The 24,162-nt window shown below is 41.7% G+C and overlaps 1 protein-coding gene across 1 annotated transcript in view; it reads right to left on the bottom strand.

Annotated features, from left to right (window-relative positions):
• The window catches only part of LOC136872314 (mucin-21), a 48,096-nt gene that overhangs the window by 13,006 nt on the left and 10,928 nt on the right, over positions 1 to 24,162 (bottom strand). The window contains exon 3 of the mRNA XM_068227538.1: positions 14,536 to 15,058. Coding sequence (XP_068083639.1) covers positions 14,536 to 15,058 — 523 coding nt within the window. The remainder of the gene's footprint in view (positions 1 to 14,535; positions 15,059 to 24,162) is intronic.

Here is a 24,162-nt window from a genome sequence, read left to right on the forward strand (position 1 = left end):
CGATTCACGAGCTCCCCTCTTGTAAGATTTTTCGGAGCTTACGAGCTCCCTAGTTGTGAATTTTCGATTTTCTAAGCTCGCAAGGTGGAATTTACCTTTGTTTATACAAGTGTTGCTGTTGTTCGAGAATCGTAATACAAGAAAAGAAAGAAATAAAGCTCTTCTTCAATATTGTTAGCCATACTTGAACTCTGATTTATGCTTTGTCTAGCCATTCACCCCACGTGCTGCTATCAATCTACGGACCACGAAAGCATCTGGAATAATACTAATACTAATAATAATAATATTAATGTGGCCCCAGGTACCGTATGTGGACATTCTTCAACTTGACGCCGTGTAGCTGCGTCCTCGTCAATTCGACGCTCCGTTCTACTCCAGAACAACTAGAATAAACCGAATCTGTCATGAGCTTGAATGCCTTTTTAATAAACGTGCCACCAGAGATCTTTTACATACTGAAATTTTAGGACATGGTGTTTCGAACAGAGATTTACCTTCTTTCAAAAATACGAACACACCTGCCGGATTATAACCAGCGCTCTTGTGATCCGGAGTCCGATACTCTACCACTGGACCATATAGTGAGTTAATAATAAATCTCAGAGATGTATTCACGTTAATAGTAAATATTCGAACGATTTAAGACTGGTGTGTCATGACTAAATTGCATTTATAATCCTACTTCGTGATCCATTAATGTAAAAGGTAAAAATAATGAGACTTTGATTTGCTTCAATAGCCCTTCAATAGAATCTTGGTAAATTTTCACCTGAAGTTCGACTACTAAAGATGTTGGGTAAATTACTATACAACTTGCTCACAAAACGCGATTCTATTGTTTTGAATTTGAAACATTCGCAACACACATACGAAAATTCTGACGCTCATTTTTGAATGCAAATGTTGTATGAACTTCAACCCGTTGCCTGATTAGGTAGTAAAATACACTAACAAGGCCTATTGTGTTAGTTTTCACATGTGGAGCAGTGAGTGAAAATATCCTGGGATGATTAGCATAACAGATGTCAGAATTTATTTTAGTGTTTTTATATTAATTTAGTATTATTTATTATGATTACTGATTATTATTATTATTATTATTATTATTATTATTATTATTATTATTATTATTATTATTATTATTATTTATTTGTTTATTTATTTATTTATTTATTTATTTATTTATTTATGTATTTATTTATTCATTTATTTATTTATTTATTTATATACAAATTAATTTATGTCAAAATTTAGTATGACTGTTGGTTTAGAAAAACTCTCAAATTCACCACAAGGTATTGTAATGTCAGGATGTAGCACACAGGATCACATCTTCATACCGCACTACTCACGGTACCCGGTCATACCTGGTGAAGGAGCAGTTACGAAAGGATTAGAATTCATCAGTAATTTCACTCACAGTAGGTCATCACTTCGTTCGTTAAATTTTCCGGTTTCCAGTTAAATGAACAGGGAGAGTACTTATACTTCCTTTCTCCGCCAACTTGGCATATTCCTTGAGAGTCAATGCATCAAACCATAATCTTTAGGGTAATGATAAGAATGCTTGTAGTTCTAAAAGTATCCAAAATAAAATAATTCTCTCTCGAATAAGAACTTTCTGCCTGTTTCAGTTGTACGTACGTATATTAATTCACAATTCTGCTATGGAAGCAGAAAGCTTGTACATTTCTTGGTTGTCATGGAATCTTAAAGGTATATCGCCCATGATCGGCTGGTGAATGATTTTCACAGCAATAGAGATGATTATCATGTCACTTGTTTACTTCCGAATTATTATTTTATTAAATAGACAAGTAAGTCATGATAAACACAGTACAGAACTGACATTCATTACACCAATATAGTGGGACAGTATTCAATCTGATGAAACAGCAATCGTGTGCATATCCCTTACTTGTATTTAATAATTATAATGGAAAATGTCGTGTGCCTTACTTCCATTTTCATTACATCTCATAATACTCCACGCTGGATTTTGCATCGTACTTCCGCCGGCAGTGTTGTTTTTTTTTGTTTTTTTTTGCTTTACGTCGCACCGACACAGATAGGTCTTATGGCGACTATGGGATAGGAAAGGCCTAGGAGTGGGAAGGAAGCGGCCGTGGCCTTAATTAAAATACAGCCCCAGCATTTGCCTGGTGTGAAAATGGGAAACCACAGAAAACCATCTTCAGGGCTGCCGATAGTGGGGTTCGAACCTACTATCTCCCGAATACTGGATACTGGCCGCACTTAAGCGACTGCAGCTATCGAGCTCGGTGGGGCAGAAAACGGCCGTGGCCTTAAGTAAGGTACGATCCAGGCATTTTCCTGGAGTGGAAGTGAGAAACCACGGAAACCACTTCGAGAATGGCTGAGTTAGGCATTGAACTCCCTCGGTGGCAGTGTTTTATAGGATGTCCAACATTACAGCTACCCCGTGAGGAATCATTCCTGTCAACATTATATCAACATTATAGGGAGGCTTAAGCAACAAAACAACCGAAGGGTTCTGAATCTCCGTTATCGGAGTGGATTAGGGTATTGGAACCTCTACGTATTAAATATTTAGCGATTTTTACCGAAACTGGCAAGAAGGGCAATGGTTTTATCGTGAGTACGTCTTATAGATTGAGATCAGATTCCTAAGTTAGCAGCTAGCAGGCTATCCAGTTCACGCGAGACGAAAATATGGTAAAATATAGAAGATCATAACATATCAACCGTGTCCAGTATAGTCGCGTTGCGTATTCACATACGCACGCGTCCGCTAATCACAAAGGTTTTCCCCAAAATATTCAAGGCAAAGGCAGGGTATTTGCGCAATTCCGGAGGAAGTCTATTTTGAGATGTAAGACTGTGATTTATTAAGAAGGAAACCCCTTGGAAGTAGCAACTGGCATCATCTGTGAAGGTCAGAAAATAATATAAAAATATAATACTGAAACTTTTTTATTTACAACTAGCCAATGCACCCGTGCTTCGCTACGGTATTCTACATTGTATGCGGATTTCTAAGTAAATGCATGTACATACATGTTGTAAGAGTTTATTACTGCAAATTGCATGAATCTTACAAATGTGAGAAACACAATGAGGGGGGTGGGGGGAATACGTTGGGTGCGTTGTAAGGTGCACTTTGCGGAGTTTGGATGATAATGAGAAGCCATGTTTCGTACTGGCATTCACAGTTAAGTTCGGGAGTTTCTACTATAACGGTAAGCCAACTTGACTACTGCCATTCACAACCGACCTGCGGAGTTTTCATTATAATGGTAGGTCCCTTTCCCAATGCCAGTCACAGTCGTGTTGGGGAGTTGTCATTAAATGGCAGGCACACTTGCCTACCGTCAGTCACAATCGAGATTTGGAGTCTTGATCATAATGACAGGCCTCCTTCCATACTTCTTTACTGATAATACCACGTCCTCTTGTGTACTACCATTTATAATAAAATTGGTATGTCAACGTTATGAAGAGAGGCACACTTTCCTAAGATCAGACACAGACGACCTGGGGAGTACCCATTATAACAGCGGTCATCTATTCTTTTACCAGTCACATGCGAGTACAGGAGTTTCGATAATAAGGATAGGCCACTTTGTCTACTAGAAGTCACAATCTAGTGCGGGAATTGTGTTTATATAATGGCGGGCACCCTTGCAGACCTACAAATACAAGAGAGTAGGGGGAGTTTTGAACAAAATTGCATGCTCCCCTGCCTACTACCAGCAAATCAAGAAAGAAATATTTCATTACGATGGCAGGCCCCATTTATTAACCCTAGTAACATTGAAGTTGGGAGTTCCCGTTATAATGACAAGCCCTTTCTCCAACTGCCAGACACAGTCGATAAGGGGAGTTCCGATTACAATTGCACACCCCTCTCCTACTGAGAGTCACTATCGATTTGGGGAATTTTAATTATGGTGGTATCCCCACCCTTTCTAGATCGCAACAAGTCGAATTGAATGTATATATACGAATAGACATAAGAAAATATATAAGAAAATATTCACTTTTATGATTTGCAGACCTTCACTTCGAGATTACATGCTACTAAACGTTACGTAATATCGACGAACAGACTAAGCTATCAGACGCTATTTTTAGTGGTCTGCATGGTTGGTTCTATGATATTTTGTCGTATCTCCCCTATTTATGCGTCATATTGAGTTAGAAACTTCGAATAGGGTGAAATTTGGGTACAGTTTTCACACGTTGCTTCATTTCTCGCATTCATATGTGACAGCTAGAATCGGAAAATTTAGCTCGCATAATGCCACTGTTTGTACCAGTGTACGTGCCGAATCTGATGATCCTATCTTTCCTATAAGTGCGTTGACCCATAAAATATGCATGTGAAAATTAAAACATTACATACAAGGAAGAAACGCAGCTCTATCTAATGTATAAGAGATCGAGATACGACGAAGAAATCATATGACCAAAATCGTCGATCACTCCAAATTGGGTAACGATTGTGTTACCGGCCTTGTGATATGACTTGAAATGATTTACCCAGAAACGAGGGACTGTACCGTCATTAAAATTGCCTCCGTATTTTGATATTTTCCCCACGTAAAAGTTTAAAATTCGAACATCTTGTAATCTTTTCGTAAGTTGAAAGCTAAAAGATATAATTTTGCCTAATTTCAATTTCCTACCTCGTTTGTCAGATTGTGTCCACCATCTTGAGTTGGAGGAGGGTTCAAAGTTACGACTTTCAGGACTGTTAAGAACATGAAACCAATAGGTCATCGGTTTGGAGAAATATACCCCACTGTATGAAAGAAGTGCTCACACTTGTGTGCTAATGCTGTGCCCCAAATTTCAAAACCAGTAGTGCGTTTGATCCTGCATCATTTCTATGTTATAAGAAGAAGCGTCGCTCGTTGAAGGCTAGCTATCTGTAAAGTTGTTGTCAATATTGTACCCGGATGAGATGGGCCCTAGTTATCATGATTTGATATTATAATATAAATGCAGACATATGGGAATATTAAATTACGTACAGTGTCAGTTTTGTGTGGGAGAAAGAGTTTCAACATAGTCAGACGTGTTCGCGACAATCTGTCGCCAACGTTTAGCCTGTCATAATGGGTAAAATATTTCCTTGTCAGAAGCTAAGAGGATTAAAAGCAAGCGCTCACAACAACAGAAATAATTACTGCAAGGAAGTGAAGGAGCATTTATTTCTGAACAAGGCGAGGCCAAGTGCATCACCAATACGGAGAATATGACGAAATAGAGTTTCCCATGCCTGCGGGCATATTGCTGTTAAGTTGACAGAGGAAGATATTTAAACGAACCGCTGCAGTATTAGCCAATGACAAAATTAGTAAAGGACTCGCAGATGCGCCAACATAAGTGAAACCAAAATGAACTCCAGCTAGTTTCTCCAATAACAAGAATTAAAATATTCCAACCACCAAACTGAACAGAGGGGGTTTTTGTGATATCATCCCAATGTTGATTAATTGTAATTGTAATAAATTAAAATAAAGAATTCTAGGAAATGACCCACGCTATCTCGCCATTGGTCAAGATGATCACGCCATCACGGACGCCGACTTAGCGCGCGAGAAGTGGGGGACAGAAATCAAGTAATATCTGCGTGATCGCCGAACGATATGATATCAAAATACGACACGTGAATGTGTATCGCCAGTTTATTAAGTGAGATAAATTCAGAGATCCAAATCCTCCTGCAAATGCCGATTTAGGATAACCAACCCCCTCCCTCTGGAGTGAACGCAGATAACCCACGCGCGAAACCAATTCGACCATATATACTAGGGAGTCGAGCTTCTCATCAACCAGTCGTTTGAAATAATTTGATACGCTGACACGGTGACTCTGTAACTCAGTACCAGAAAACGCATTATAGTTTCTGTTAGAGTTGAAAGTACGTTAGTAGTCATGAAGGTGAAGACTAACGGTGATAATTATTCAGAATATCGAGTGTAAATTATCAGTATCACTGTATGTGAAATTAATACATTGCTCAACATTTCATGTGTTGGAATTTAAAGGATCGACTTTACGCCGATAGTACTTTTTGAAGACAGTGTTCAGAGCCTGAAATAAATATTTCATGATAGACGGTGTAACAATTATTGTAGAAGGGAACTGTAGGAGCGAGGCGATCACAAGACGGCATCGTATACTTCAGGAAGTGCCGGTTAAAGAACGCGATACGCGCCGGTTCGAATGAAACGACACTTCGTCGTAATGTGTCATGACTCGTGGTTCGGGCTCAAGGAAGAAAATATTGTTCAAGTGTAATGGGTCTAGATGCACCTATAAGTATTTTTTTTATTCTTATATAAATCATTGTAAATTATCTAGTAAGATGTTAATCATGGGTAATCTCCCAGAAGTGTTTTGTTGTGTTTATTTTATAAAGTGCGAGTAAATCACCATGGGGCCATGAGGCTTCTCATACGCTACGAGGCAATGGAATTCTACATAGAAATGTGTACACAAGTTTAATATTTGGGGATGTTATCGCGACAAAACAGGATTCAGTGTAAATTAATCATGGTTACTTAACATGGATCGCCTCCCGAATCCATGATTTTTAAGATGGACGGACGAACTAATTTTTATTAACGTAATTATGCGTTAGATTAATTAACTGCGTATTTGTGTATTGTATATAATGTAAATATGGGATATTTCCTTCAATTAATGCATGCTGTTTGAGAATATTTTTGATCAAAGTTCATTTCAAGTGTTAGATTTCTTTTTGTGCTAACCCAGTTGTTTGATTTTCAATCACTGCGGTGATTATTTGTATGTTAGTATGAATATTTGTTACCAGACAGCCAGATTATGTAAGTGCCAGAGGGTGTAAAATTTGTGTTGCGTACGGAAGGTCATAATAATAATATACGATTTTGTGCGTTTGCAAATTAAAGTATAATAATAATGACAGTGCTTCGTGAGTTGGCTAGTGCAAATAATAATCAATGGGGAGACGACATGTATCGTTAAAGAATTTAAATCGGGCAGTAAGTTTGATTTTTACGTAAATTGTTGATTTCCTAATTATGGACTCTATAATTACCATAACAATTTGTTTAGAAGTGATAGAGACACCTGTATAGGATGGTCACGTTATGTTGAAAGCCCAGAGTGGTTTCAGCCCATATTTACAGTAGAGTTGGAAGTCATGAGGGGCGAAAATCCGGCATGAAGTAAAATTCAGCCGTACTGTTTGTGATGATGAAATAGATGAATCTCAAGGCCTAAGATGATATAAAATGCCGATTCCGGTGTTATGAGTGGCAGAATCCACGCACCGAGGATTAATTTATGAATTAAATGTTTGAAGAGTTCCAATGAAAAAATGGACTTCAAATGAAATGGAAGGAATAATTTGGCAATCGCCGTCATTGGAGGTATTTGCCCAGCCGCGATGTGCCATAGGTTGTGAGATGTGTCTTGGGAGGACATGTGTCCCCATAAAATTAACGGCAGTACGAAACCTGAAGGTTGCGGTCCCGAATACCGTGTTGTCCCGACCGATATAAAGCAGATCTTGGTGGTTCATAACGGGATTTTACATATGTGACTGAATTCTAAAGAGTGGAAATTAAAATATAAAACTTTCCATTTTAATAATAATCATAATAATAATCCAAGTGAATCTTGTCTTAAATCAATTGCTTAGTGCCAAAGTAGACCGAAATTGTATAAGCTTATGCATTAACCATGAATATCGCTAACGGTAGTGTAACACGTGAAATTAAGTTAGCATAATAATAATAATAATAATAATAATAATAATAATAATCATAATAATAATAAAAGTTTGAAGGAGAAGAAGAAGAACTCGCAATATTATTTTGAGAATAATAATTGATGAAAGGAAATTAAGATATCTAATGGACGATGATTCAGTGTTACGAATATAATAATAATAATAATAATAATAATAATAATAATAATAATAATAATAATAATAATAATAATAATAATAATAATAATAATAATAATGTGTTATGAAACTGATCATTAATTTATGCGGATAAATACGAGGAAGAACAGCCCTTCGCTTGAAATGTCGGCAAAGGTTAGCATATAACCAACCCGGATGATAAATGATAATAATCAAATATAGGATTTTAGCTGAAATTAATGATAATAATAACATAATTGATGGTAATAACAGAATATGATAATGATCAGATAAAGAATGATAATGATAATTATTTAATAATCATAGGAAGATATGAAAGGGACAGTCGTCATGTTGTGATGTTTGGGACATCACTGAAGGTTTTTAATTATTGAACTATATATTTAATTGATAAGATGTATATATTTAATCACTGATAGGTCATGTTTAAATTAATATGTATATATATATAGGGTCTTTATCATCCATTTCAATCATCATTTCATTTGTTTGTATCGCGGCTATAACGTATTCTGAACGAACAAATTATTGCGTAAAGTATTTCAACATCACGCATATTTATAACTTGCAGTAAATTTTCCAATAGCCGTTGTGAGGTGACCAGAGTCAGCAGGCTAATTTCAGCCCAATTCCAGGAAAAGTACGTCATCGAGGTTACGAGAGACCTTACCCTCTCCACCTCATGAAAAGACAGTTGATACATTATTAACACCCACTTTTCAAACTCAGCTTCGAGACGCTTTATTTCAGCGGGAAAGTTCAGCCTATGTGAATGAACGTAATGAAGCAACGTGATGGACGCACAGCTATACATCGGAGAAGGGATGAGACCTTGAATCTTACTGGACCATGTGAAAGGGCTGATGGAAGGAGACTTTTGAACCAATATATACCACCGACAAGGGCTGGAGAGGACACTAACATTCTCATTCAGATTCACATTCAGATTTAGATTCTGATTCTGATTCTCACGCTTGGAAGATACTCTTACTACGATTCTACGTCTACACATCGGAGAAGATTTTAACTTAGTTCACTTCGCATCTGAGTATATTCTACTCAAAAGTTAACCGAGCTCGATAGCTGCAGTCGCTTAAGTGCGGCCAGTATCCAGTATTCGGGAGATAGTAGGTTCGAACCCCACTGTCGGCAGCCCTGAAAATGGTTTTCCGTGGTTTCCCATTTTCACACCAGGCAAATGCTGGGGCTGTACCTTAATTAAGGCCACGGCCGGTTCCCTCCTACTCCTAGCCCTTTCCTGTCCCATCGTCGCCGTAAGACCTATCTGAGTCGGTGCGACGTAAAACAACTAGCCCACGTCAGCCACTCAAAAGTTACTCTCATTGGGACTTGTTATCTCAATGACGAGAGGTAGTCAACGGGAGACCGGTTCTGACTGGTATAGGGCAGGAGAGCTTTTATTATGAGTTTAGCTACGCTACTGTTCCGTAATTCGGAAGAATACAAGTGTATTCTCTCCATGAACATAACCCATGGTGGTTTTGCACTTAAAATTAGGACTCATTACGACTTTATGTAAGGAGTACAATAGGAAGTGTTAAAGACAGGAAATGTGGATGTAGGACTGGAATCCAACAACAGATGGGGCAGCCTGTACGAGAGATCCACCTATCTTCAGCTTCAAGACAACAGAGTCTACATTTGGTGAGCTTATGGCATAAGTTACTGCAAGTCTTCGCGCAACAGTACATTTTCTTAAAGTTAATTTCATTCACTTTTTCTTTTGCTTCCGTAAGTTCAGATTTCGTTAATACGCCGTTACGTCACGTTTTTCATCTTAATAAATAGCTGTTTTAATTTATATTTTATGAAATGATTATTAATGATCCTTAAATTCCAAGTTAGTGTACTTAATGATTTGTGTTCCGTTCACCCCACCCCTGGGAGTTTTTTGAGTCTCATTACGTATTTTTATTTATTATTATTATTATTATTATTTATTATCTACTTTTGTTTTCAAGCCATAAGCTTGAAGACTGGCGCCCTTGGGATACTGTTTCTGGAGAAACAATGACATATCATTTATTTATTTTAATATTAAAGTGACCCGCCACGTTATAAATTTGTCATACATCTGTGGGCCAAGTGGGTACGTCACAGTGTGTCGAACTGGTCGGAACCAGATGTTGGGTTTCCACGTGGGAGATTGTTAGCGGTAGATGTGAAATAACCCACGGACGGCACATGTCTTAATTGTCATAGCATAGTAATGAACCTTTCCGTACGTCTTGTCGTATTGACAAAAGTAAATATTGAGATAAGCTTTGAGTTAATGAGCTACACCTGGCATGTTTGTAAATCTGGAAATATAGCCTAGAGTTTGTCCGTACAATCAATTCCCGTTTTAGATGCGATAACATTTCCACGGTGGGGGTCCGGCTACTAGAATGTACATATCGGTAGTGATTCATGTCCAACGGAACGGGGAGAAGACAGTAAATAGTTACTCTCATTCCTTCGTCTCCGAAAGAAGATCTCCAGCGATGAAACGTCCACTCATACGGATGTGGATTCGATCCCCAGTAACCAATGGGGCGAATTCACCAAATATTTACACTACCAGAGTAGTAAGGTCTTTTCGTTTCCAGGAGGAAAATTTCTAAATGTAATAATTGTCATCATGTGCAGTTTGCAAAATAAGTCAATAAATTGCTCCTCATTGCAATTTCAATAGGAAACAGTTTCCATACCTTTTTATTGTAGTTAGTCCAGTATGCCCACGAAATTTAAGTTGTCACTTCCCAGTCCTATTGTGGAGTCTATAATTTATATCCATGTTCGAGCCGTCCCCCTTTACCTTAATTTGCATGCCCCGTTCATCCCTGTGTTCATTTGGTGCGGCTATATATATATATTTTAAACAACTAGTGATTTTTTTTTACATTTTATAATACCACCTTTACAATACTGTAATTGTCTTTATTAAAAATACTACATTAATTACACTCGTGAGACATGTTTCGTCCTCTTATGGGACATCATCAGTAATAAATACAACTACGAAATATTAAAAATAAGGCGAGGACACATTGAAATAAGTAAATAAAAAGTCTCAGTATCCTGTGACGCTGCGTGATGGCGTCTTGTCAATCTTCAATGTTGAAATGGTGCGGCGTTAACATGATATGAAGCATGAAGTCCAATTAAAATCATAAGTTAAAACTGTTGTTCAAAATAAAATCTAAAACAATTTCACAAGTTGATACTTTGACAATACGGGCTCTAATATGAAGTTTATAACGTGCAATATATATTTTTTGTTATTGATTATTTTTTATCTTTTACGAATTGATCACCCCTGAGATTAAGGCTAGTCTGGGATTCAGGAGGTGAGCGGGTGCAATATGTCTAGCTGTATATAAATGAACTCTTTCGGCACAAAATATCCGGCTCATCGGTGTCTTCGGAAACCCAGGGACGTAAAGCAACATTATTAAAAGCAACTTCAGACACCCAGGATGTGCAATGACGTCCTGTGCACGAGCCATACCTGGCCTGCTCTCAGCATCGCTCACCGAATGTCTTCCTAAATCTGTGCACATTCAAACCGCTCTCACGTTCAGAAGCTTTTCCGTACGTCTGACACGTGGATTGGTGGTTTAGGCTTTGAACGAATATTTTCCAAGGGAAGCTTGTTTTTTAATTGCCATTGAAAACGGCAGCAACTCTCAAAAATATCACAACGTACCTAATGACTCTAAATATGCTCCAGTTAACGGTAGGTGAGTTAGGCGACTTAATCGGTTAAATGAAATGAAATGTCGTATGGCTTTTAGTGCCGGGATATCCCAGGACGGGTTCGGCTCGCCAGGTGCAGGTCTTTCTAATTGACTCCCGTAGGCGACCTGCGCGTCGTGATGAGGATGAAATGATGATGAAGACAACACATACAACCATCCCCGGCGTCATTGGAATTAACCAATTAAGGTTAAAATCCCCGTACCGGCCGGGAATCGAACCCGGGACCCTCTGAACCGAAGGCCAGTACGCTGACCGTTCAGCCAACGAGTCGGACGGTTAAATCACAGACCGCGAAGGAAAAATGTACGAAAGGAATAGTGCATAGTATCACTCAAAGGAAAGAGAGTCCAGGTTTCGGGATTAGCACTCACATGCGTACGGAGAAATTAAGGAAGAAAGCAGGATAGTTTAGAATATTGACCCTAATTTAAGATAGGATAACAACTGAGGACAGCCGAATAGGGCTAATATCTTAATACCATGTAGATGTACTGGAGAATGAATTGTCCCTCACTAATAATGTCGTGTGGTCGCCGAAGAGCCCGGATGCAGGTCTTTCGAGTTGACGCCACCTAGGCGACCTGCGCGTTTATGAGGATGCAGCCCTACTTGTGATGAATTCTAATGTTGAAGAAGGCACACACACCCAGCCCCCGAGCCATTGGAATTAACCAATGAAGGTTAAAATCCCCGACCCTGTCGGGAATCGAACCTGTGACCCTCTGGACCAAAGGCGAGGGCTAACCATTTAGCCATGGAGCCGCACTGTCCCTCACTAAATTCTGATGATATAAGTTACCGATTTAAGAAGGCAGTAACAGAGGAGGAATTTAGGCGCAGTATTCAGATAAGATGACGACTCATGGTGTTATTACTTAAACCTAAAGAGGCAAGGCAGAGGCAAGAAATTAAAACAGAAGAAAGAAGTACAAGAGAAACTCAGTAAATATTATAGCAAGTGCACGAAAATACCTTACGTTGTGAAATAATGAGCTACACTCCATGGGTACTGTAGGAGTATTAAGAACCAAGATTGGAGCAATTCGAAGACGACTTTACCTCCTAACAGTATTCCGCAAATATCCCGCAGAACTGCAGCTTGACGCCTCTCTCGCCTTCTACCCAACGAATAACCACGAGTTTACAGGAATGATGTTAAAAATGGCAATACGTTACTTCCAAACTGTCAAGCAACCAGAGACGTTGCCATGATAACCAGTAGGTTCGTTGTCGGTCTGCGCGGGTATCCATCGCTCAATGCAGAACATGAAACCCGCAGAAAATAGTAAGTTTCTCCGTCATTTGAAGAGTTGGCGAAATTATGTAGATTTTAAAAATAATTTAAAATGAAGGGACGCCTCACACGTACTCTACAGATTTTACAGAAAAACAATAGTGTATGAGAAAATAACAAATAACTCGTTTGATCTCCCTATAAACCCCCAGTCCGTTCTTGATGTTTATTATCATTTGCATATCATAATTGCTCCTGGATGAGTATATTCTAAATAAGAAGACTGGTCGAGTTCTCTCCATCTGTTTCGCCGTGATGGTGGAACAGGCAAACAGGCAAACAAACACGAAAGCTAAAATCCACTGATACGGTCCTGAGTTGAACTAAAGTGGATAAATATTAGAAAAAAGGCGAAATAAACGAAATTACGGACAGCGAACCCCCTACAACTTTATTTATATAGATGGACTTTACGTTGCACCGATACAGATAGGCTTCATGGTGACGACGGGACATGAAAGGGCTAGGAGTGGGAAGGTAATGGCCTGGCCTTAGTTGATTTGAGTTGTGTGAAAATAGGAAACCGCGGAAAACAATCTTCATGGCTGCCGATAACGAAGTTCGAACCCACTACTCCTGAATGCGAGCTAACTCACTCGGTTACTGAAACAAAACATACGGCTGAATAATTAAACTATTTGTGATTTCTAATGTTAATTTGTGCACAATTCAGTCATTGCACAGCTCTTAGGAAAGCTCAGGTCTACGTGCTTGTGTGTCGAAATAGCTCTGTGTGGCACAACCACAGCAGTTGACTCCGCGTCGTTGATGCGTGATCGCCGGCGTAGGACTTCGATGGAGCAGAGGCGAGCAATAACAGTCTCCGTTAAACATTACTAGTGAAATTATTTTGCACAAGTGTACTGTCAAAGAAATAGCATTATAGGAGTTACCTATAAACGTATTCTGCAGATTACATCGCCGGAAAGATCAAGGCCAGTAACAACGCTAGGAAGAGTCATTATAATAGACGATGACATCCACGTAATGTGGACAATATTTAAAACTTGAGTTGTGGTTTACAACAGAAATCCTTCTCTAAATTTTGTAGAGTTACATTAAATGTCAGAAATATATCTACTGTAGACGTACTACAGGTAAACATACCAGAGGAAGCATCTGATGGAGATATCGGAACCAATGATTCCGTCTAACGTCTATAGATACCTGGAAAAATTACACCATCTAACTACCTTAGAGATTTCTTGACCAAAATCATCATACAACTGCTATGGAAATTACTGAAACAATGATCATCATTGTATAATTACTATGGAAATTACTGGACCAATGACACCACCTAATTGCCGTAGATATAACCGGACCAATAACATCACCAACTACTCTGGAAATATATTCACCAGTAACACCACGTAATTTCTATAGGAATTTCCAGACAAATTTAATCACTTAACTCCTATGACATCACATTACTCTTATGTAGAGCATAAATAACAACCTCTAACTGCCATAGTTTTATATGGACCAATGACACCAGCTGTCTCCTGTAGACAATCGTGCACTCCCGACCGATAAAAGATACTACCTGCTGGTGCTACAGTAGTTCTGACTGACGCTTCCTCCTTGGTCTGCGTTGGGGCTACAGTAGAGCTGACTGATGCTTGCTCCTCAAGCTGCGTTGGTGCTACAGTAGTTCTGACTGACGCTTCCTCCTCGGTCTGCGTTGGGGCTACAGTAGAGCTGACTGACGCTTCCTCCTCGGTCTGCGTTGGGGCTACAGTACTTCTGACTGACGCTTCCTCCTGGGTCTGCGTTGGGGCTACAGTAGAGCTGACTGATGCTTGCTTCTCAGGCTGCGTTGGGGCTACAGTACTTCTGACTGACGCTTCCTCCTCGGTCTGCGTTGGGGCTACAGTAGAGCTGACTGATGCTTGCTTCTCAGGCTGCGTTGGTGCTGCAGTACTTCTGACAAACGCTTGCTCCTCGGGTTGTCCTGAACTACTCAGTGTCTTGAGGATGACAGCCCTGTTGTCACCACACTTCTCTGACAGCAGTTCCACTGTCAAGGAAACACTATCCTTGTCCGACGTAAGAGACAGCACATCAGCCTAGAACAGTGATAAAGTGAAATGCACTGTTATTTTTACTACGTGGCATTACAATTTGTAATATACGTAATAATTTAACATGCCAGGTAATGTCGTGACGAGCTGTTCGGGAGAAAGTGACTCTTGGTCCATTTAAAACATGACTAACGTGTTTACTGTCAAAGTGACTCCACATTTGGTGAATGGAAAAGGATGTCTATGAGATTTGAATGCCAGATTGGTGATACGAAGTTGGAATAGGCACATAATTTCAAGCATTCAGAGTGTGTGTTCTCCCAGAATCGTAGTATTGTAAGTGAGATTGAATCAAGGTGCAGTAAAGCTATTGCAGTTAGCTCGCAGTTGCAATCAACAGTATTCTTTAAGAAGGAAGTCAGTTCCAGGACGAAACTATCTTTACATCGGTCTGTTTTCTGACCAGCTTTTATGTACGGAAATGTAAGCTGGCTGGACTCAGGATACCTTATTCATAAATTATAATAACAGACATGAATTTAGCCAGAATTATTGCTGATACAAATAGGTGGGAACAATGGCAGGAGGGTACTCGAAATGAGAAGGAGAATGCTAAGGTAGGAACGAAACTCGATTGATAAAGCAGTACGCATAAAATGGTTTCGGTGGAGGGGTCATGTGAGGCGAATGGATGAGGATAGATTACCTAGGAGAATAGTAGACGCTGTTATGGAGGGTAAGAGAAGTAGAGGGAGACAAAGACGGCGATGGTTACACTCAGTCTCTAACGAATTCATGACAAGAGGTATAGAACTAAACGAGGCCACCGAACTTGTTACAAATGTATGATTGTGGAAGCGTTTAGTAAATGCACAGAGGCTTGCAGACTGAACGCTGAAAGGCACAACAGTCTATAATGAAGATCTATGATGATGATGACGATGATGATGAGGATGAAGTTGAGGATGCATTCAAATTCCACTGTAGCAATGCTCTGCTAACTTATATTATTACGCTGAATACATCATTTGTTGTTTATTTCCTGACTTGACGACACATCAAATAGTAAGCTAAATTGTTGCCGTCGTGAAACACCTTCGGAAATTTCGCCATGGGTAAAGGCTGGCTTTCACAAATAAAGACAGATCTCGTCAAACGTTTAACTCAGAGAATCACAGATCGTTATTCAGAGAGTGTTAAACGTCATTTAAACTGAGTTCGTTTAGATTTTAAAGGTATTCTTACTTCGTCGGGAATTGTTAATCTGGCTATGCGAACAGTTTTCTTGTCATTTGTCACTATTATATTATGCTGTTATTCTGTAAGTAAAAATTTTGTCCAACACAGGCTACTTAAGTTCTCAAAAACATGTTTATAGCATTTTTCTCCATGCTGGGTTCCTGTGGCGGCATTTTAGTTCGTATTAAGAAATTCTTCATGGTAAGCTTTTTGACCTTCTCCATAGTTAATCACAATGCCGTCTACGCTTTCGTTGTCTACCACAACTCCTATTAAAACTTGGATTATTGTACACGATTGTTGACTTTTTCATGGTTCTTCATTTACAAGGGTGAGTATCGCTCTTCTTTGAAATGCTGAACGGTGACAGTAGTGAAGTGTATATCACCATGCTATTTTTCAAACATACGTGGTATTTCTTTGTAGCAATTTGAACTGATGAGTGGTGGAAGTTGTGAATGTAATGTCATCAGACAATTATTGAAAAGAGTGTGGTAAGCAATTTGAAGAAGTTTGAAGGCATCATGACTGTCGTTCCAGCGTCGTCCTCTTTTTCTTCTTAAACTCCAAAGCAAATTCACTCTCAGAATCAGAGAGCAGGTTTCATGTGACTACCAGTCTGTGTGACTTTCTTCAGTTATAGCGGACTCCATTGTTACGTATGTGGGTAAGGAATGTGGACGGAAGGTAACCAGGTATAGTGTTAATCAGGAATTAGGTTAAGGCAGATGTTGAGAAGGATGAGGGGAAACAGATTTTCTTAGTGTTTCACGTTGGCGACACCAATGTAAGGCGAGCATATAAAAGGTACCAACGTAGTTGGGGATGTGTGGGATCTGGATAATGCAGCACGGGAGATTACAAGGACAAGGAGCTTTTTATCTGTAAAATACTGTGTAGGAGGGATACTGACTGGAGCATGATCGGGGATTTAAGTCAGGCTATTGAGCTGGTACGAATGAAACTGTGAGTGAGATTAATAGATCCTAAGGGGTGGATAAGAGACTGGGATCTGCGCTCAGATGGCCTCCACTTGTACTTCAGTGGTATATATAAATTAGGAGGTATGTTTAGGAGGGTTATAGGGAGGTACATTTAGTGAAACGTTGTTGACTACAAAGCGGTAATTATGAGTACAGGTGTCTGGAAGTTAAAGAGGGTGGCTAAAAAGGATTGGTGCTAAACCGTAGAATTATTGTAAATATAGGAAAATACATATATATATATATATATATCACATATATTGTAATAGGAAAGAATCATGGCTGAGAACTGATATTATGGTAGCGGAAATTGTCTCTCGGAATTGCAGTGTTTATAACAGAGACAATGTAGGAACGGCAGGAGGGGGAGTATTCATTCCGGCGAAAAATGAATTTTAAAGCTATGAAAAGGTTAAGGATGAGAAACATGAAATTATAGGTGTAAGACTTATCTATAAAGATAATAGACAACCTGAGGTTTCGGGGTGTACATAACTGCAAGGCTGGCACTGGCGCTGATTCAGAATTATCTGATAAAATAAGCAGATATGTGCGGAACGACACAGAAAGGAACGTTACTGTAGCGGTGATCTCAATTTACCAAATGTCAATTGGCAAGATAATGCGAACGACGAAAAGCATGACCAACAAATGGTTAATAAGTTAATCCGGATAGGACAGCTGATTCAGAAAGTGATGGAACCAACTAGAGCGAAGAAAATATTCTGGACGTGGTGCTGGTAAAACCAGGTGAGCTCAATAAAAAAATACTGAAGTAATAGATGATATAAGAGACCATGAAACTGCTTCCTTCGTGTTGAAAATAAATGCGACAGAATGGAAGGTTGTAAAATTAGAGCAATTAGGCATTATCATACGGATCATAAGAAAGACATGGGGGAGTTAAAAAAGGTGAATATTATCGGTGGAAAACAGTAAATAAAAATGTAAATCGTCCGTGGGATGAGGTTAAAGCAATGGTTTGAGGAGTATAAAAACAAATATGTACCTCTAAATGTTGTAAGAATTGTTTTTGCTAGTGACTTTACGTCGCACCGACACGGATAGGTCTTAAGGCGACGATGGGAGAGGAGAGGCCTAGGAGTTGGAAGGAAGCGGCCGTGACCTTAATTAAGGTACAGCCTAGTATGAAAATGGAAAATCACTGAAAAACATCTTCAGGGCTGCCGACAGTGTGAATCGAACCCACTATATCCCGGATGTAAGTTCACAGCTGCGCGCCCCATGCCACACGGCCAACTCGCCCGGTGTAAGAAATTTTACGAACCCACTATATTATAAACAGGGAAATAAATAAGCAAAGAAGGAGGTGCAGGTTTGAAATAAACAGCGTTAGAAATGGTTGTGGAAGTAAAGAGAAAGTGAAAGAACTTACTAGGATAATGAATATAGTAAAGATATAAGCTCAGGATAACGTGGTAGAAGGCACAATTTGCAGACAAATGATTTTTAGTGAAAAATGAATGAGTATGTACACATTCTTTTAAGGCTGAAAAAGGTTCCAAGAAGGACTTTCCGGAGATCATAAATGAGCAAAGAGATTGTATATGTGAGGACAAAGGTGAGGCAGAAGTATACAGTCAGCAGCATTTAAAGGTAGTTGGATATAAGGATTATGTCTAGATAGAGAAGCCGACAAATACTGGCCAATTATTGAAATTCGCTTGTGACTATACAGACATTTACTAAAAGATACAAAAACAAAAGTTGAAAGCAAGAAAAGCAGCTGGAAATTATAAGTATTCTAGCGATATATTAAAAGCAGTGGGTTTGTATTGTACCCGGATGAGATAGGCCCTAGTTTTCATGATTTGATTTTTATAATACGAATGCAGACATATGAAAATATTAAATTGTGTACGGTGTCAGTTTTGTGTGGACGGAAGAATTTCAACATAGTCAGACATATCGCGACAATCCGTCGCCACAGTTTAGCCTGTCATTATGGGGAGAATATTCTTGATCAAAAGTTAAGAGGATTAAATCTAGAGCTCACAACAATAGAAGTAATGACTACAAGGAAGTGAAAGAGCATTTATTTCTGAACAAGGGCGAGGCCAGGTGCATCACCGATACGAAGAATATGACGTAAGAGGATTTCTAACGCCTCGAGGCATTTTGTGTTGTCAAGTTGCAACGAAGATATTTTCAACTAACCGATGCGGTGTTGACCAATGGCAAAATTTATCAGAGGCTCGCAGATAAACCAACATAAGAGAAACTCAGAGTGAACTCCTGTTAGCTTCTCCGATAACAATAATTAAATTATTCCAAGCACAGAATTGAATAGAGGGGATTTTTGTGATATCATTCCCATGTTGATTAATTGTAATTGTAATAAATTAAAGTAATGAGTTCTTGGAAATGACCCACGCTATCTCGCCATTAGTCAAGATGAGCACGCCATCAGGGACGCCGACTTAGCGCGCGAAAGGTGGAGGACAGGAATTAATTGATATTTTCATGATCACCGAATGATATGAGTTCAGAATACGACACACGAATGTGTATCGCCAGTTTATTAAGTGGGATAAATTAAGAGATCCAAATCCACCTGCATATACCGATTTAGGATGAGATGACCACGGATGACCCAGGCGGGAAACCATATCGTCCATAAATAACCAGCAGTGGAACCTCACATCACCAGAGGACGAGTACGACTGCGCTAGCGAGAACACGTATGTGCTTCTCTCTCCGCTCTCACTCTCCTCTCACCGGGAACCTCTAGAACTTCAAGTGGATACACTACCTGTCCTAATCGGTTACTGCCTCTCAGTACCTAGGGTTAGATAGGGATTCTGTGGCCCAGGGACCCCCGTAACAAGGGATAATCCCGCGTCCACTAGTTCGTATTAGATGCCCCCACATACAAACACACGGCTCCGGGCTCGAGAACTTCAAAAGAGCAATACGCTTAGTGAAGAGCAAATTGTCAGCGAGCCCGGTGCTAATACAGACACCAGCGACGATCCGGAAGAACTGACGGAGAGTGAAGGGCTGCCGTTATTACGGCAAGCCACTCACTCCACGGCCGTCAGCCCACCAGCGGAGGGTATAGCGCTGTTATTACAGCGCACCCCCCCGCCAACCATCATCAGTAGACATGGACTGACCAGTCCTATCTTTATGGGCCTAACCCATAACACGTCTACCAGGAGCCCAGCCCAGGCGGCCAACGGCCATGCTATGCTGAACACTTCGATGAAAATCCCATCATCGCAGTTAAGCAACATAGGCCTTGGTCAGTACTTGGATGGGCGACCACTAGCGCGCAGCTCAGAGCTAACGGCCCCCGCTACGACCAAGGACCCGGCCGAGCGGGGACCGGTGGCTACCCAACACAGCGTGCCCCCCGTGAGCAGTGAGCGAAATGCGCCAGAGGAGCACAGAACAGTCACCCCTGATTCTGTGCAAGTAAACCTGGCACACGAAACTCACGTAACGGAGTGCGCCATGCAGTACTTTGCGCTCACCACCACCACGAACACAACAACCACCACCACTACCAGGACAACCCCCATAGCCACCCCGTCAGTAGCCGCTGGCAAGCACATACCTGTGCAGCTGCTGCCCACTCGGCCGGCTGGCTCTACTCGAGCTGAGCCCCGAGAAAGGAGCGCGCAGCGCGGGGAAAGCGAACCATGCAGCCTGACGTTATGTGCGAGTGAACGGGAACCGGGGTTCGACCCTGAAGTGCCGGAACTCGCACTTGGGAAAGTGACTGGGGAGATACCTGAACACAAACAGGAGACTACTTCTCCCCCCAACACAAACCTTGCCCTCAAACCCAACCTAGTGGCAAGCCAGCTGGACGCCGGGAAAGCGGGACCCAGTTCCGCCTACCCGAGCGAAGAGGCGGCGCCCAAGGGAAGGAAAAAGGGCAAGAAAAGACGGGCTCGGCGGAAGGCGCCACGTAAAGTCCAACCCCCCCCCGGGCAAGCCGGCGAATCGGACTCCGACGAAGATGAGGCAAGACTGGTGATAGATGTATCAAGTACATCCCAGGATGCCGACTCTGAAGGCACGGAGGGAGAGGAGCCGAGCGAGCGCGGGGTGACCGAAACCTTGGACCCAGCCACCCTGCCGGGAAACCAGGATGACGGTTTTAGGGAGGCCAAGAGTGGGAGAAGGAGAAAAGGCGAGGAGAAAGGAAAAGACACCAAACCTATGAGCCGCAAGGCCCAACAGGGCGGGAGTCGGAATCCGAATACCCGAGCCGAAAGCTCCACCGACACTTCATACAGCTCGATCATGCCACCACCAAACACTAACACGAGACAGGCACAACAGATAAGACCTCAGCACACACAAACAAGCAAACCAGCCACCCGTAAGGGGTCGACCCCCCCACCCCTTACGGTCTACAGTAACAACATTAAACTCATCGAAATTGAGCTTCTCAAAAAGCTGACACATGAGCAGAGAAATTATTATTTCTCCAAGCCGAGAATAAACGCACATGAAGCGATCCGGCTACATATGTCTAGCTTCGAAAGCTACGAAATCGCTATGAAAGTGCTGAAAGGGCTTAATATCAAGTTTGTACAGATATTGCCCAACTCAGCAGTAAAGCGATTTGTAGTGAGAACGCCCAATAATACGTATGTGCCATATGATATCGGGTTTGCCATGAGAGCCCAAGGTATCCAAGCACTTTCTGTACACAGGATGCGAACAGGAAACAGGCCAGCCAAGGGCTGCCTCTACCTAGTTGCCGTGGCGGATACCCCGGGAGCGGACAGCCTGCGGAAAATGCGGATGCTGAAAAACATGCTGGTGACAGTCGAACCGTACCGCCCGCAAACCACTGGCCCACAATGTGGGGTGTGCCAGAGGCATGGGCACTCAGGGGCGACATGTCAGCTGGATCCCAGATGTCGCAGATGCGCCGCCTCCCACCTGTCCCGCGACTGCCCCCACGGCAATGACCCAGCGTACTCAAAGTGCGCCAACTGCGAGGGGAAACACGCGGCTAATTATAGAGAATGCCCCCGCCGCAGGGACTACGAAGCCGCCTTTCAAGGCAAAGGGCCTAAGGGTAATAAGCGTGGCAACCCTAAAGCCCCAGCAGGCCCATCAGGCACAGACGCTTCACGTGGACAACAACAACAAATAGGCCCCTCAGGCAAAAAGGACCCATCAGGACCTACAGGCCATTCAGGCACCAAGGGCCGAAAGCAAGGCCCATCAGGCAAATTAGACCCTTCAGGTGGAGGCAAAGTAACCTTGCAACCCCCAAGGACGGAGGGTACACACAAAACCGGGCCCTCAGCCCAAGCACCCGCCACCTCCGTCCAAAGTAAGACCTCCGAAAATAAAAACAGGAAGAAGGCCCTACCCCAAAGACCCAACCTAAGGCAGGTCAAGTCCACGCACCCTCCCCCGGAGCAGCCTCAGGGCCCGCCCCAGAGCAGCTCCACCCCCCGCAAGGAACCTGCCGCTAATAAAACAGCATCCGACCCACCCCCCCCAACCCCCAAACCCCACACAACAACAGTCACACCCATCTCACCACCTGCACATGTAACACTAACACAGGCTCAACAGCCAGAGGGAAACATGGCAGTAAAGGCGTTCAGGGAAAGGATAGAAGAAATCCTGAAAACCTTCTTTCCGAACCTGAACCTCACGGCAGCCATTACCACTGGGGTAATGATGGCCAACATGCTCCCATTTTCCTGGCTAAGGGATCTGGTTAATGCGATCGCTGACCTCCTGTCCCAAGATGCCTGAACAACACGGCGAACACCACAATAATAATAATAACACGCAGGAGCTTCGAGTTCTAATATGGAACTGCCAAGGCGTCAGATCCAGGAAATATGAGCTTGAAGCCTTCCTAGCCGCGAACACCATACACATAGCTCTCCTAACAGAAACCTTCCTCCCACCGGGGAAGAAGTTCACCATAAGAGGCTATAAAATACACCGAAGCGACAAGGCCAACAGAGTCGGAGGAGTGGCAGTTCTGGTAAGGAAGGACATTAAACATATGGAAATTGACTTACCAGAACTGGTCGAGCTGGAGGCATGCGGAATTGCCATGCCAGTGCGAGGAACACTCGTCAATGTAATATCGGCATACTCCAGACCTAAACACCTTAACACACAAGATATAGAATCGGTATTAAGGCAAAATAGAAACACGATCCTAGGAGGCGACCTAAATTCGAAACACGCCAGCTGGGGGTGCCTAAAACCTAACCCAGACGGCGAAAGGCTGTACAACCACATGCTATCCCAGGACTATGTGGTAACAGCCCCCAGCGAACCCACGTTCCTGGCACCAAACGAACAGGTCGACGATATATTGGACATCGCCCTACTGCGAAATATTCCTCAAAGACACACTATAAAGGTCATTAATGACCTAGGGTCGAGGCATCAACCAGTAATATTTACACTGGAAGCGAATCCGGAGGAATACGAGAATAACCCCAAGCGCCGACTAAACTATAAAGCAGCCAATTGGGGTAAATTTGAAAGAAAACTCGATTCACTCCTACAGGGGACTGAGGACATACAAATAGTAAACCCAGCCCAAACGGATGAGTCCCTTAAAACGCTAATAAATGCGATACAGGCAGCCACAACTGCGAGCATCCCGGTACACAAACCTAGACGAAACACCAACATCGAAATACCGGCCCACATTAAAGATCTAATACGCCAGCGCAACAGACACAAGCGCAATTGGGCCCGACACCACCGCGATGAAGACCGGATACGCAAAAATGAACTCAGGGTCGAAATCGAAACCGAAATAATGGAGTATAGGTCTCGGATCTGGAATGACAAACTCAGTACGTTTGACACAAATACCAGACCGGTGTGGAACTTAGCAAGATATTTCACGCGAGAACCACACGTGATCCCAACAATTAAGGGACCTAACGGACCAGT

The sequence above is a fragment of the Anabrus simplex genome, chromosome 4 (assembly GCF_040414725.1).
Source record: "Anabrus simplex isolate iqAnaSimp1 chromosome 4, ASM4041472v1, whole genome shotgun sequence".
Taxonomy (NCBI): domain Eukaryota; kingdom Metazoa; phylum Arthropoda; class Insecta; order Orthoptera; family Tettigoniidae; genus Anabrus; species Anabrus simplex.